Here is a 13,129-nt window from a genome sequence, read left to right as displayed (position 1 = left end):
GTAAAGGTAAGAGACGTTCATTTAAATTCACCTTTTCTTCCTCTTTTCAGTAATTTTTCATTACACTCCTGTGTTTTGGTTTATTTCAGAATTTATGGATGAACATCTTGAAATGAACCAGTCGTTTCACAGGGATCCTCAGCATAACGAAATGCTTTTTCTTTCCCTTCGGCTTGTGCTTTGGGTTTGCTTTCAGTTTCAGTGTTGATGAATGCTGTCAAGTCTTCTGAATATGTAAAAGGTAGAAACTGTCAGTTCACAGTTTAGCTTTGAAGAACCTGTTAATGTTACATTTTATGATAATGCAACTTTTATTAGTACAGCACATCTCAAAGAGCAGTGCATTGAGTTTTTACATCATTTTAAGTGTGTTTCACCAGTTCTGCACCCCATAAAGATATCGAAGAGCTAAACACTGAAGTTGATTAGCACAGCTGTGAAATATCAGAGCTGGTAAATGCATGAAATGATTGCATTTTCCTGAGAAAGAGAACTAAAGAAAATACAAAGAGGTAGAGATTAAAGTCCAAAGTTTTAGTCGGATAAAAACCATGAAAAGAGAAAAAACATCTTCCATCCATCAAAACGGCCTTTATAGAGAGTCTTATTATTATCATTGTATAAAGAATATTGAGAATTAACAAACTAAATATGCTGATTTTAAGCCAACCACTTCAAAGTCAAATGAAATCTTAAATCTTTGAGATAACCTGGTTCAAAAGCTAACCTGATGATATACACATATCTTGAAAAACACAATGAAGTCATTGCAGAGTAATCCTATAAAGTCTGTGTTATGCTTCCAATAAATACTAAGGATGATGAATTAAAAAGCATGACGTGGAAGGGGTGTAAATCTAAAAAGTGCAGTTTGGGGTGTGAATAAAAGCATCTTCAGATTCTGTATAAGAGGGAGCTTGTTTTTTTTTACATTGAATAATAAAGGTTACAATTCTTTCACAGGTTTTCATCAGAAGCTCGTGCCAGTATTTGTCCTCCACCCGTGTTACATCAGGAGCAGTCAAAAAGCTCTTAAACAGGAGGAACCTCAGTTTCAGGAATGTGCATGTTTCTGGACTCAGCCCATTAAATCAGTCACTCCTCACTAACTGAGCTCTTATCCAAAATTAGGTTACTTTGAGGAACTCCTGCATTTGACCAAAATAGGAAAGAAATACCTGTTAAAGCAGAGGGAATTGTATGTGGTTCTGTTATCTGCTTTTGATGTTAAATCAATTTGCCCTTTAAACCTCAACCTTTTAAGTTCCCTGCTTGAACATCCAAAACATTTTCAAGGACCACACATAGATGGAAACTGAGTAGATCTCATTCCAAGGGTTTTTAGACAGAGACATATATGCTCAAGCATACCTTATGTCGTGTTTTTGTATTAAATATAATCTTATTTTCTACAGTATACTGCCATTTTTAGGGACTTCAAGCTAAATGCTGACAACGAAGTTCAAGTGGTTTTGGCACCAAAGTCTTACACTTGTAATTGTCCAGTTAAGCACCCTCCCACAGTGGAAAAAGAAAGTAAAACACACCAAAGAGGCGCTTCTCACCAAACGTGCAAATCTACTCCATCCCGCATAGTTGCGTAAAATGATGTTCGTGTACGTTGCGCGTGTCCTGTGGAGTCACGGCTCCTCGGGTAATGATGCGCGCTTCATAGGCTCGTGTTTAGGTATGTCTGGTCAGTGCATATCAGAGCTGTGTGTGGCGCAGAGGAGGCAGGAGATGACTGCTGCCCCCCTCACTTCTCCACTGAGCCAGAGGAGAGTGGAGGGAGAAGGACTGCATGGGGACTGCACGGCTGCACGGTGAGCGGTCTTTCTCAGCGCTGATTTGGAGAGCAACAGCAAAGACGCAATTAAACCATGCAGACTTAGGCCGTTCACACCGTTCATTTATTTATTTATTTTTTGTTGTTGTTTTTTGTGAAGCTCTTCCGTGAGTTACAGCTACAACTGATCTGAAATCTGCTATGGAGGACTTCAAAAGTCAAAATGAGTCTGAGCACTGACAATGTCACAAACTTGTGGAAAAATGGTTCCTCGGACCTCGATGGGACTCTGGGACACTCCCAGGTTAACTTTACAAACAGCTCCGGGGGAAACCACACGGAGCCTAGCGAAGTGGACCTCACCCGAGCCATCCCGCTCGGCTTGGTCCTGGGGGCTTTCATCGTGTTCGCCATCGCGGGCAACATCCTCGTCATCCTCTCGGTGGTGTGCAACAGGCACCTGCGCACCCCGACGAACTACTTCATCATCAACCTGGCCATCGCCGACCTGCTGCTGAGCACCACGGTGCTGCCAGTGTCCGCCACCCTGGAGATCCTAGACTACTGGGTGTTTGGCAGGATCTTCTGTGACATCTGGGCGGCGGTGGATGTGTTGTGCTGCACGGCGTCCATCATGAGCCTGTGCGTAATATCCATCGACCGCTACATCGGAGTGAGCCACCCGCTGCAGTACCCGGGCATTGTGACAGAGAAGCGGGCTCTGCTGGCCATGCTGGGGGTGTGGGCGCTGTCGGTGGTCATCTCCATCGGACCTCTGTTCGGGTGGAAGCAGCCGCCATCGCCGGACGACACCGTTTGCCCGATCACCGAGGAGCCGTTTTACGCGCTCTTCTCCTCCCTCGGTTCCTTTTACATCCCTCTCGTCGTTATTCTGGCCATGTACTGCCGGGTGTACATAGTCGCCAAACGGACAACTAAGAACCTGGAAGCCGGTGTTATGCGCGAGAGGATGAACTCCAGTGAGCTGACCCTCAGGATCCACAAGGGTTCACAGGTGCAGGAGGAGTCCGGCAATTCAGGCACCGGCAAGGGCCGCGCACACCAAGCCAGAAGTTCCCTCACGGTGAAACTTCTGAAATTCTCCCGGGAGAAGAAAGCAGCAAAAACTTTGGGAGTTGTGGTCGGCATGTTTACGCTTTGCTGGCTGCCCTTCTTTCTCGCTTTACCCATAGGTAGGTTGAAGAGCTCGTTCATATTGTGGTGTGTTTCACTGCCATGAAGGATATTTATGTTTGGCCCTTTACAAAAATGCTATCCCCCTCCCCTTCTCCTCACAGCCCACTAAAAGCTTCATGATATTCAATTAGCTAATGAGACTTGCAGAGAAGAAGTTACAGCCGTCTAGGTGTGGAAAGTTAGAAACTAGACAGCTAAAGGCTGCTGCAGGCTTGTAAATCACATCTATAGCTGGCAATAGGGGTCTCCTGGGAAGCATTTAATGCTCTGCACTGTCACCAAACTTATGAGTAGGCTTCAGTATGTTGTAGTTCTTCTGTACTGCAGGAATGAAAAAATAACACCAACTGTATTATTGCAGCCTTCAGTAGGCCTGTGTGGCACAGTGGGAGTAGATCTATTTGATTTCTCTCACTTCGCACCCTCTCTCTATGTACTTAAGTTAGTGTGTATCATATTTCATGACTGAAAGTTTGGACCAACTATAAAAACTGTTCCAATTCAGCACCTTTCACTCTGCTTCGCCAAAGCTGCACTCTGTTACAGTCTCTGAATTCAGGACCTGTGAGGGATAAAATATGCTTGTAAGAGACTGAGAAGGAATTCTTCTCAAGCTCTTCCAAACATTATTAGTGCTATCTCTGCATTATCCCCTGAGTCTCTTGGTGCAACAAATACACTCCTCGAGCGTGCCAAGTGAAGACTATGGCCTCTTTCTGCTCTGGTCAGTTTATTCAGGGGCCTGTGGGGCCTGCCGGAGCTCCCTGATACCACTGACACTGGCAAGCATTCAAGGCCCCGCTGTTGTGCTTATTTAAAAAACTGCAGAGGAAATTAAACAATATATTCTGTGGTGAAGTGCTCACGCCACAGGCTGTGTTGTGGGGAGGAGGTTAAGACAACATTAAGCCTTAATGATTGAGTCTGAACTACAAGCATGGCTGCTGTATTTTAAATGGTCATTTGCCTGTATTGATTCCTTATAGCACTGTGGGTTATGTTATGTGTGTGTGTGTGTGTGTGTGTGTGTGTGTGTGTGTGTGTGTGTGTGTGTGTGTGTGTGTGTGTGTGTGTGTGTGTGTGTGTTCGTCTGTCAGCATGTGCCTGTGTGTGTATACATTTACTGTGGTCATATGGGAAGGTGTTTATGCCCCTGGCTTCAAGCTGAAGCTAATTACATACTCACAGTGACACACACACACACACACACACACACACACACACACACACACACACACACACACACACACACACACACACACACACACACACACACACACACACACACACACACACACACACACACACTACAACCTGGGGCAGGATCACTATGCGGGGTCACATAGTGAGGATTATTTTGCCTTGAGGCATTCTTAGATACCAAATGCACACTGCAAATGTGATTTTCCAAAGTTCTGATTTCCAGATCTGGGTGGCTTCAGAAAGCAGATAGAGGGGGATTTGAGGCTCAGGAGGGGCCTGTTTATGTAACACTAATCAACAAAGTGCCAAGAAACCCCAGAGGGTATGTCTGTCTGTACAGTCTCTGGTGTAGCATACTGATCCATAGTGACAAAGCACCACACAACCTTATTTCGTGCTATTTGTTAACTGGCCTCAGAGATGCATGAAAGGAAAGTCTATAAACAAGTGCAGCTGCCTTCTGCCATCTACTATATCCACAGTGTCAATGCAGCACACTGAAACTGCTCTCTTCAACATCAGAGCATCCTCGGTTTCCAAAAGGAGATTTGTGGGAGACGTTGTTGTTTTTCAATTTAAGTTTGTGCCTCTGCTTTCTTGTGTGACTCTCGTCTGAACTTAAATACTTTAAGTCTAAAAGGGCAGCGGCGCTCTCCTGGTGTTGCTCCCTGAGCATTCATTAGCCTCCACCCACAGAGTGGGATTTCCTGTCTCACACTTGTTATTACCCTGCTCCTTCCTCTGCACACGGTCACTGATATGTAACGAATGTGGGGGTTTATGGTTGGCGGTGTGTGCATGCTGGTGGCAAGTGTGACAAGTGTATTGTTTATGTGTGCGTGTGGAGGAGTGCTGAAAATGTCTGTGTGTTTATGGACACGTATGAAAGTAAGTTCATGTGTGTGTTGAGTGATTGCATTGGTGTGGCTGCAGCTGCCTCTCCCTCCTGTATCACCTCAGATTTTTAAAAAAGGTACAATATGGAGCTTTTCTACATAGTAATTTCTAAAAATGACTACAGCTACTCTATGCGATATATTGTTGAGTTGTGGACTTGCAGGATCCCAAACATCTCCATCAATGTTCAAATCCAGAGAAATCCAAAATTTTATTCAAGGCAACAGTGAATTTCATTCAGTCGCCTGTCAATGGCGTCGCATCTCCTTTACCCCCTCTAGTTGCTATAACTTCCTCATGATATGTCAGGGAGCGAGGAGGGAAGTCAGCCAACTAGCTAAAACCATTCTGCTGTTTACTATTGTTTTTATTGCTCCCTTGAGATGGAGAACGATTATTAATTTTCATCTGCAGTAGTGGTTGTTTAATGAAGACAACAACTCCCAAGATACCATGCTACTTCACCATGTCATCAAACCCCTTCGCTATTTGACTGAGAGATCCCTAGCGGGGGAAATTAAAAAACAGTGCATTTAAAAATCTTGGAAAGATGAAACTGAGGCTGGAGGCCGCCAGCAGCAGCCACTGTGACCTCTGACCTCTGAAGTCTCGGCCTGAGAACATATGGAGCTTAAAGAAATATGTGACCTCTCCTTCCTGATCTAACCTATTCAAATACATATAAAGACCTTGTTTTGTTTTGTTTTTTGTTTTTTTGTACATAAATGGCAAACATGCAGCTACCAGTCCAGTTTGAGTCATTCGATTTCAGTGTCTCCTTTTACGCCTTTAACTTGGAGCAAAGTAAGGTATACAGACTTCAAGATTATAAACATTACATCAAAGCTTTTAAGTTAGTGTTATTCCAGGCAAGCTTCCTTGGACAAAAAGCAGCCCAAAATTTCACACACACTCACTGACCTGTCTAGCTTTGCATGTTTGTCAGTAAGGGAGACATAGCTAAATTTAAAGTCATTCCATAACGCATTCTTTTATTACATTATGAAGAAATAATAGATAACACCATAAAGTCTTAAGTGCACCGGAATAATCAAGAGATTAGTCCAGAAATTGACCAAAAAAGGCTCTTCAAGGGGCCAGAACCTATGAAAGCAGCCAAAGTTGCACTAAGGTGTTTACAGATCTTCTATGCTTTGCAGTTTAATCTTTGATAACAACTGTGTGTTTAAATCGACCCTCATTGTCACCTTTCAAACTGCACCTGTCCCACCAGCAGGTCTCCATCGCAGCATGTATGTTTTCTGTCTAAACTCCAGCCCAAATAACAAAGTTTCCAAACATGAAATGTATTTCATGCTGACTGGGAGGAAAATATGGGAATCATACAAAAGACATTTAAATATTTCAATTTCATGTTATCAAGCAGTCCTAACCTGACCTCATGACTAACTATGACCAATATTTTATCAATTTTGACTTTAGGGTTACGGTACAGAAACTGCTGTTGAATTGTGGTTAAAAATGCAGATTCACCGCTGATTCATTGATATCAAAACTTTAGCCAATTAATTGCCTGTCCATCAACTAATCAATTAATTGACTAATCGGCAGCAAACCAAAACGAAGATGAGGAAACACAGGACTATTATAAGCATTAAAGCATTGTCATGAAGTGTAGAAAGAGGTTTTGACTTTTAAAATATGGAGTACTCTAAAGATTCGGTGGAGGGACTCATCTACATTTAGCTGTTTCAATGAGCGGTTTTCTCTTGTACTCTGCTCCAAACTGAGGAGAAATCACCAGTCCTCAGGGGATACGTGTTATTTCACTGCACACATTGTCCCACGGCTCTTTAACACCCAGCGCATGCACTAATATCCTGTGAAGGACTCACAAATAGCAACCGGTGCAAGCAGTGTGCCCATATGTGAGAGAAACCAACACTTTGGGTTGTTAACCAATTGTCTCCCTGTATGCGTGTTTTTGGAGGTGACACTGTGTCTGTGTGCATGTGTGCATCTCACATGTATGTGGATGCTTTAGTCCGACACGGTCTGGCTGGCCCCTGCAGCTCAGGGGGTAATTGAAATGGTTTTTGAAAGGGAAAAATAATGAGAGTGCTAAGTGTCAAAGCGATGAAGAAGAAAGAAGGTGGCAGAGCTGAGCTGGAGGGGCCACAGGGCAGCGGGGGTGAAAGTCAGGGTCCCTGGGATGTCAACCCAATTTCCCAGAAATAGCTTCATGCAATGATTTCATTGAAAGCAATCTGCAGGGGCAATAACACTTCTGTCCTTTTTGATTAAGACATATTCATCATATTTATGGGTGTGCTATGAAACAGGATGTGCATGTTTTTGGAGAGTAGATTGTGGGTGTGTGTATTTGTGTGTGTGTGTGTGTGTGTGTGTGTGTGTGTGTGTGTGTGTGTGTGTGTGTGTGTGTGTGTGTGTGTACTCTACATGGCACTGAATAGGCATTGCTTCTTCCAATTAGTGAGAATAACAGGATGCCTTGTTTTGTTAAGATGTTCCTGTGTTTCTTTGTGAGATGTGTGTTCGTGTGCCTGTCCTCAGGAAGGAGGTGCAAACATTTCTCTTAACAGAAGGGGAGAGACTACCAAAAACATCCCTCCCGCTGTTATCTATATGCCATTGTCTTCCAGTTAAGCCCTCGCATCCTCTGCTGTTTATACTATGGCCTTTCAACATAAACACTCTACATGGGACAAACATGGACCACATCCACACAAACATGTACCATATTTGGCTGCGGGGAAGTCTGTTGTCAAACACAGTTCTTTCCGTGTTTCCTACACAGGCAGCGTCCCACCTTTTGGTCTCTGTTGAGGCCTCTAGATTTTTAGGGGGCACTTCATGGGAGAAATGTACAGCTGTAGCCCACCTGACAGGCTCATAAATGAAATGTGGCTTCACAGTACATGCAATATTTTTCCTCAAGCATATCGACTATTGACTATACAAAGAGATTTGAGTATGAGAGAGCCACAAGCTGGGTTTGCACATTAACTCTGTGCTACTGTTCTGCCACTGAATATGATTTACCCGCTTCACCCAAACATACAGGTTCTTATGCCTGTGAAAGAGACAGATAATTAACTTCATGGCACGCAATAAATAATCACTGAATCGTCATGCAGTAAACTTAAATCACTGATGTCTTTTTTTTTTAGTCATTTATCATGTAAAAATACAAAGCATTTGATGGTTAAAGCCTTACAAATGCTCTGCTGGTTTCTGTCCCTGATTGAGTTTTCTATATTTGTGATCTGCTGGACCAGAATAAGAGAAAATGTCACACTTGTGATGCTGGCAGCTATTTGCAACCAACTACTATCAAAGAGAGACAAAGAGGGATTGAAGGAGAGAGACAGAGAGGAATGAAATAATTGCAAAGTTTTAATTCTGCACACGGTTATATAAGACATTTAAGTGGCTGTTCAAAAGCGAAAATAGCATGTGAAAATACCAGCCACCGAGAGGAGATCCATTCAGCTAGAGGACAGGAGGCCAAGACACTTTCAGACAGCATGCTCTGGTTTCAGCACACATGCACACCCACACACACAGCTTGCATGGCTGCGTTCAGGAGCCTGAATGGCTTTACAACACTTGCCACGTTCTCCCATTTACACTCACCCCTTTGGGCGAAATTTGGGATTCATTATCTTGCTCAAGGCAGACTGGAAGTGTCGTGGATCGACCACCGACCTTCTGATAAGTGGACGAGCCTCCTGAGCCCTAAACAAAAGTTAAATGAAAGTTGGAAGTGACATTTCCTACTTTCCTCCTGGACTAATGAGCTGCCTGAGGCATTGTGTGTGCACATTATGGGTACTATCTGTTGACACGCATTGTGAGGGCCAGCCTTCCTTATGGGGACAAAAAGCAAATCCCTGTAACGTTAAACATTCAATTTAAAGATGAAGACTTGGGTTAAGGTTAGGGCTTGGTAAAGGTTAGGGTTGAGGTAAGGCTTAGACAAGTATTGTTTAGGGTTAGCATTACTTTTTAGGAAATTACTGCACGCCAAAGAAATGTTCTCTGAAGTGACAGAAACACGACTTAAACTGAAATAGAAACACGACTTAAACTGAAATAGACCTTCTGTGATGTCAGGTATGCGTCTTTGCAGCTACGTGCACAGACTCTCGTGGCACTGGACCAAAACAATGGGGGATGTTTTTGATTATTCTCAACTCATTAAGTGGACACAACTCCCTTCTGGCTGTTTTTGTTCATTGCAGTCAACAATACATTTCACCCCTTGGCCATGTGCTATATAATAAACTTGGTAGCACTTAATAGAATTATTAAAGCTGCTGATCTGATATTCATGAAGAAGCAGGCTGAGGTGTCTGTCTACCTATAATATCTTACCAGAGGTAATTTCACACTTGAAAGCGTGAGATTACAGTGCATCCTCAGCCTCTCCAGGATTGTAATAATATGTGGGTTTGTGTAAAAACAGTTTTACTCACATCTGCCCACACACACCAATACACTAAGTCTTTTTTTCTCACACTTATTTATTAATTCCCTGTTTTTATCTTCAGGCTTCCCCCTCTAACCTTATTAGCTTGTAAGATATTCCTGCTCTATTTATGTTTGGCCACAAGAGGACAAAAGGCACCACAAGAGTTGATTAATGCAGTTTAACACAGGCTTAACTCACTCATTAGCATACATGATAAACCTGCTCCAGAATCTGTTGTAATATTGTCATTTCCATCATTAGATATCTATTTGTGGTAATAAAAAAAAGGCTTAGTCGAGTCTTAGTGACTCATATGCACACACACCATGGTAGTGTAACCTCCATTACGTCTCGGAGAATAAGCTGCCATTTCACCTAAAATGTCTCCTCTTTGCAGCTAAAAGGGAATTCAGGGTTATCCTGCATTCTCTGTACTCTCATGAAAGTCCACTAGATGAACTGTGACAGAGGTTTTGCATCGGTTTTTGAAAAAGAAGCAGAAGGTCTTCCTTTGATGATAAATAACATGTGCAATAGAGTGCCCTCTCTGGTTTTTCTATAATGTGCTTCACATCCTGACTACCCAAAGTCTCACTGTAAAATCATGTATTATTCTTAATCAATGCTGCCACCTACTGGATATCATGACCCACAGTCACAGAGGATCGACAAATCTGTCAGTAAATGTATTTTAAGTAGTGATTTGATGTATAACACCCCTGATTAAACAGGTCTCATGGCCTTGATGTAACCAATCTGCCTTAATACAGTTTCTTCACCAATGTCATTTCAAAGTTCAGATACATTCATTCAGTCACAGCGGGCCAGCAACTCTGTTTTTCAATGCCACAGCAATCCCTGACCTCATGACTTCCCACCAGTAAGATACAAACTTAGTATGTGAGAAAAGGAGACGTGGTAATGCATGGTCACTCAGGCTATTTGGAGGCAAAAAGTTGGATCAGCGCATCCCTGATTATCAGTTATTTTCCCCCTTTAGTGGCTTTAAAATTAGAAACATCTCTTTCCCATGAGTGAAATTTTCAAACAAGACTCTACCCATGTTTTTTATGGCTGGACCTTTCCATCCATGGAAATTTGCCTGGTGCATCATTTGATACATATTTCCTCAAAATTCTGCCCAACAGATTGGTATCTTTGGAAACTTGTGGATTTCCACTATATAAAATAAAGTCATGAGACTTGTATGGATAAAGGATTATGTCTATGTCTAGTTTTGACATTTTGGGAAATATTCATAACTCCCCCATTTGTACAGTTCTTGCATGCAGGTAAATATACATGATTTAGTGTGTTAGCTTTAGGGATACTGGTAGGTTTATTTTGAACTTTGGCCTGGTCATGAAAGCTGTTTCTGCTTTCAGCCTTTATGTTAAACTAAGCTAATCACCTTCAGGCTCTAACTTCATACTTAATGCACAGAACTGTAAGTATTCCTTCAAAGTCCAAGAAAACTTGGTTTGAAATCTTTAATTGATATGAATTATTCATGATTACATAAGCAACTATCAACATTTGATCAGATGTGACTGACAGTGCCAGCAACATAAGCAACAACATAACTGTCACCCTGTTTGGATTTAAATGTCGCTAAATTGTGATTGGTACACAGAAACAGATGACATTACCTTTTTCCGCTGAGCTCTGCCAATTTCAAAGTCGTGAAAAGAGCATAGAGAAGACAGCCGAGACACATTCAACATGAAAGACTAAAACTTGTGGAGAAAGCACTGTGTTTGTTAAAGAGGTTTCCAGGGTCTTTAAGGGATTGATTTGAATTGTATGTAGAGACACTTCCTTCTAATGATTGAATTCAATGTCTCCATTTCCTCTCTCTGTTCTACTGTTTCAAGGGTCTTTTAATGTGAACTTGCGCCCACCTGATGTCCTCTTCAAAGTGATCTTCTGGCTGGGCTACTTCAACAGCTGCCTGAACCCCATCATCTATCCCTGTTACAACCGCGAGTTCAAGCTGGCCTTCATTCGTATTCTAAGATGCCAGTGGCACCAGCGTAAACGTCCTGGCTGGAAGGCATACAATTACCGTTCCTCCAACTTCAGCTCCTCTGGACACTCACGCAAAGGCTCAGCGGATCACAACTCCGGCTGTTTGAACGGCAGCCAGCGTACCCTGCCTTCCTCAGCCAGTCCGAGCCCCAGTTACCTGAGCAAGGGTCTCCCACCTTGCCCTGAAGGGGAAACATTGTACATCTGGGGGGGCACCACCCCAACTCCCTCTACACCCAACCTGCTGCCCGGCAGCCCCGCAGACTGCCAGCAGGGAGCTCAGAGAGGGGAGGTAAGAGGAGGGGTGCCAGATGAGGAGACAACTGGTGGCATTTTCTCTTTCTCCTTCGGGAAGAATCGAGGTAAGGGAGGGATCAACAAAGAAAGCATCGAGCCTGATGACAATGTGTGACTGCTCAGTCTTACTGAGACCTGACTTGTTCTTTCCTTATAGGGAGTGGATGTGGATGTAGGGTTTTACAGATTTGTTGCATTCACTGTATATGGTCCCCTGATCATTCATCAGTGGATTGTCATTGTAATTAGTAGTCAATGTAAGTCGTATTGACTATGCTGCTGTATCAGATGTATTTGGTCTATGTTACTGTATCTGTGGTTGACATAGAAGGGAAGGTTTCTGGCAATGAACAGCAACAAGTTCAAGATAAAAATCACTGTTTGCCACCCTCTTTGGGACTGGAACACCAGTGCATGCATCTTGGTTAAACAAAAAATGTATTTAAAGGAAAAGGGACACCTTTTCAGAAAAGAACCATAGCCAACACAGCCATCCCTTCACTGCCCTTCAGTTAAAAATCCATGCCTGCCCTGTAAAAAGACTGAACATGACAAAGAACCTGACTCATGTAAAATGTGTGATAAGACAAATCACATTTCTGTTGCAGTCACTTGATATCTTCATGGTATGTTGTGGAAATAAAGTATAACCTGGTTTATCTGCTGTGCGCACAATGATCAGATATCTTGTTTGTATGTTTGATGTTCAAAAAGTTCGGAATATCAATATTAAAAATGTGATTGATACATGAATAAACAGAATGTTGCTCAAATGCTGCTTGGAGGCAAACTCGCTTTCTGTAACTTTACTTACTGCATGTGAAAAGACTTTCCACCTTTATATATGATCATAGATATTGATCTGATGTCAAAAGACAATCAATGAATGTATTTAATTTGGGGTGTGTAACGGTCTGAGGTAAAGAGCAAATAACCAGGACCTTTGATCACAGCTCAGCCATGAGGCATCTAACTGTATATGCCAACCTGTTCACTTACCTCACGGCCGGCTGACTCCCAGTACATGCCAGTTAATTATTTACTTCTGATGGGATTTGTTTTGTCAGTGGATCAATACTGGATGCATGCACACAGACACACAAGGAGGCAGAGTCTGGTACACATCACAGGACATGCAGCTCTCTATGGTGAAGGAACAGAGACACGTTTAGATTAACCGGTTTAACATGATCAGCACTGAAGGAAAGGGCATCTTCTTGATGAACCACATGGATTTCTTTTGAGTGGCTGATGGCTTGCTTCCT

General features: G+C 42.7%; 1 protein-coding gene across 1 annotated transcript; it reads left to right on the top strand.

Annotated features, from left to right (window-relative positions):
- Positions 1 to 1,561: 1,561 nt before the first annotated feature.
- LOC139331272 (alpha-1A adrenergic receptor-like) lies at positions 1,562 to 12,651 on the top strand. Its single transcript, XM_070962677.1, has 3 exons — positions 1,562 to 1,823; positions 1,947 to 2,979; positions 11,414 to 12,651. The coding sequence occupies exons 2-3, from the start codon at positions 2,010 to 2,012 to the stop codon at positions 11,977 to 11,979; spliced, it is 1,536 nt and encodes a 511-aa protein (XP_070818778.1). The 5' UTR covers positions 1,562 to 1,823; positions 1,947 to 2,009; the 3' UTR covers positions 11,980 to 12,651.
- Positions 12,652 to 13,129: the final 478 nt, after the last annotated feature.

This window comes from Chaetodon trifascialis, chromosome 5 (genome assembly GCF_039877785.1).
Source record: "Chaetodon trifascialis isolate fChaTrf1 chromosome 5, fChaTrf1.hap1, whole genome shotgun sequence".
NCBI lineage: Eukaryota > Metazoa > Chordata > Actinopteri > Chaetodontiformes > Chaetodontidae > Chaetodon > Chaetodon trifascialis.
This window is presented reverse-complemented; position numbering and strand designations above follow the sequence as displayed.

What these genes read in the sequence shown, in the direction of transcription:
- LOC139331272 (XM_070962677.1), top strand. Translation starts at nt 2,010, where the DNA reads ATGAGTCTGAGCACTGACAATGTCACAAACTTGTGGAAAAATGGTTCC. An exon ending in CTTTCTCGCTTTACCCATAG is followed by an intron (nt 2,980 to 11,413) that starts GTAGGTTGAAGA and finishes TACTGTTTCAAG; the next exon opens with GGTCTTTTAATGTGAACTTG.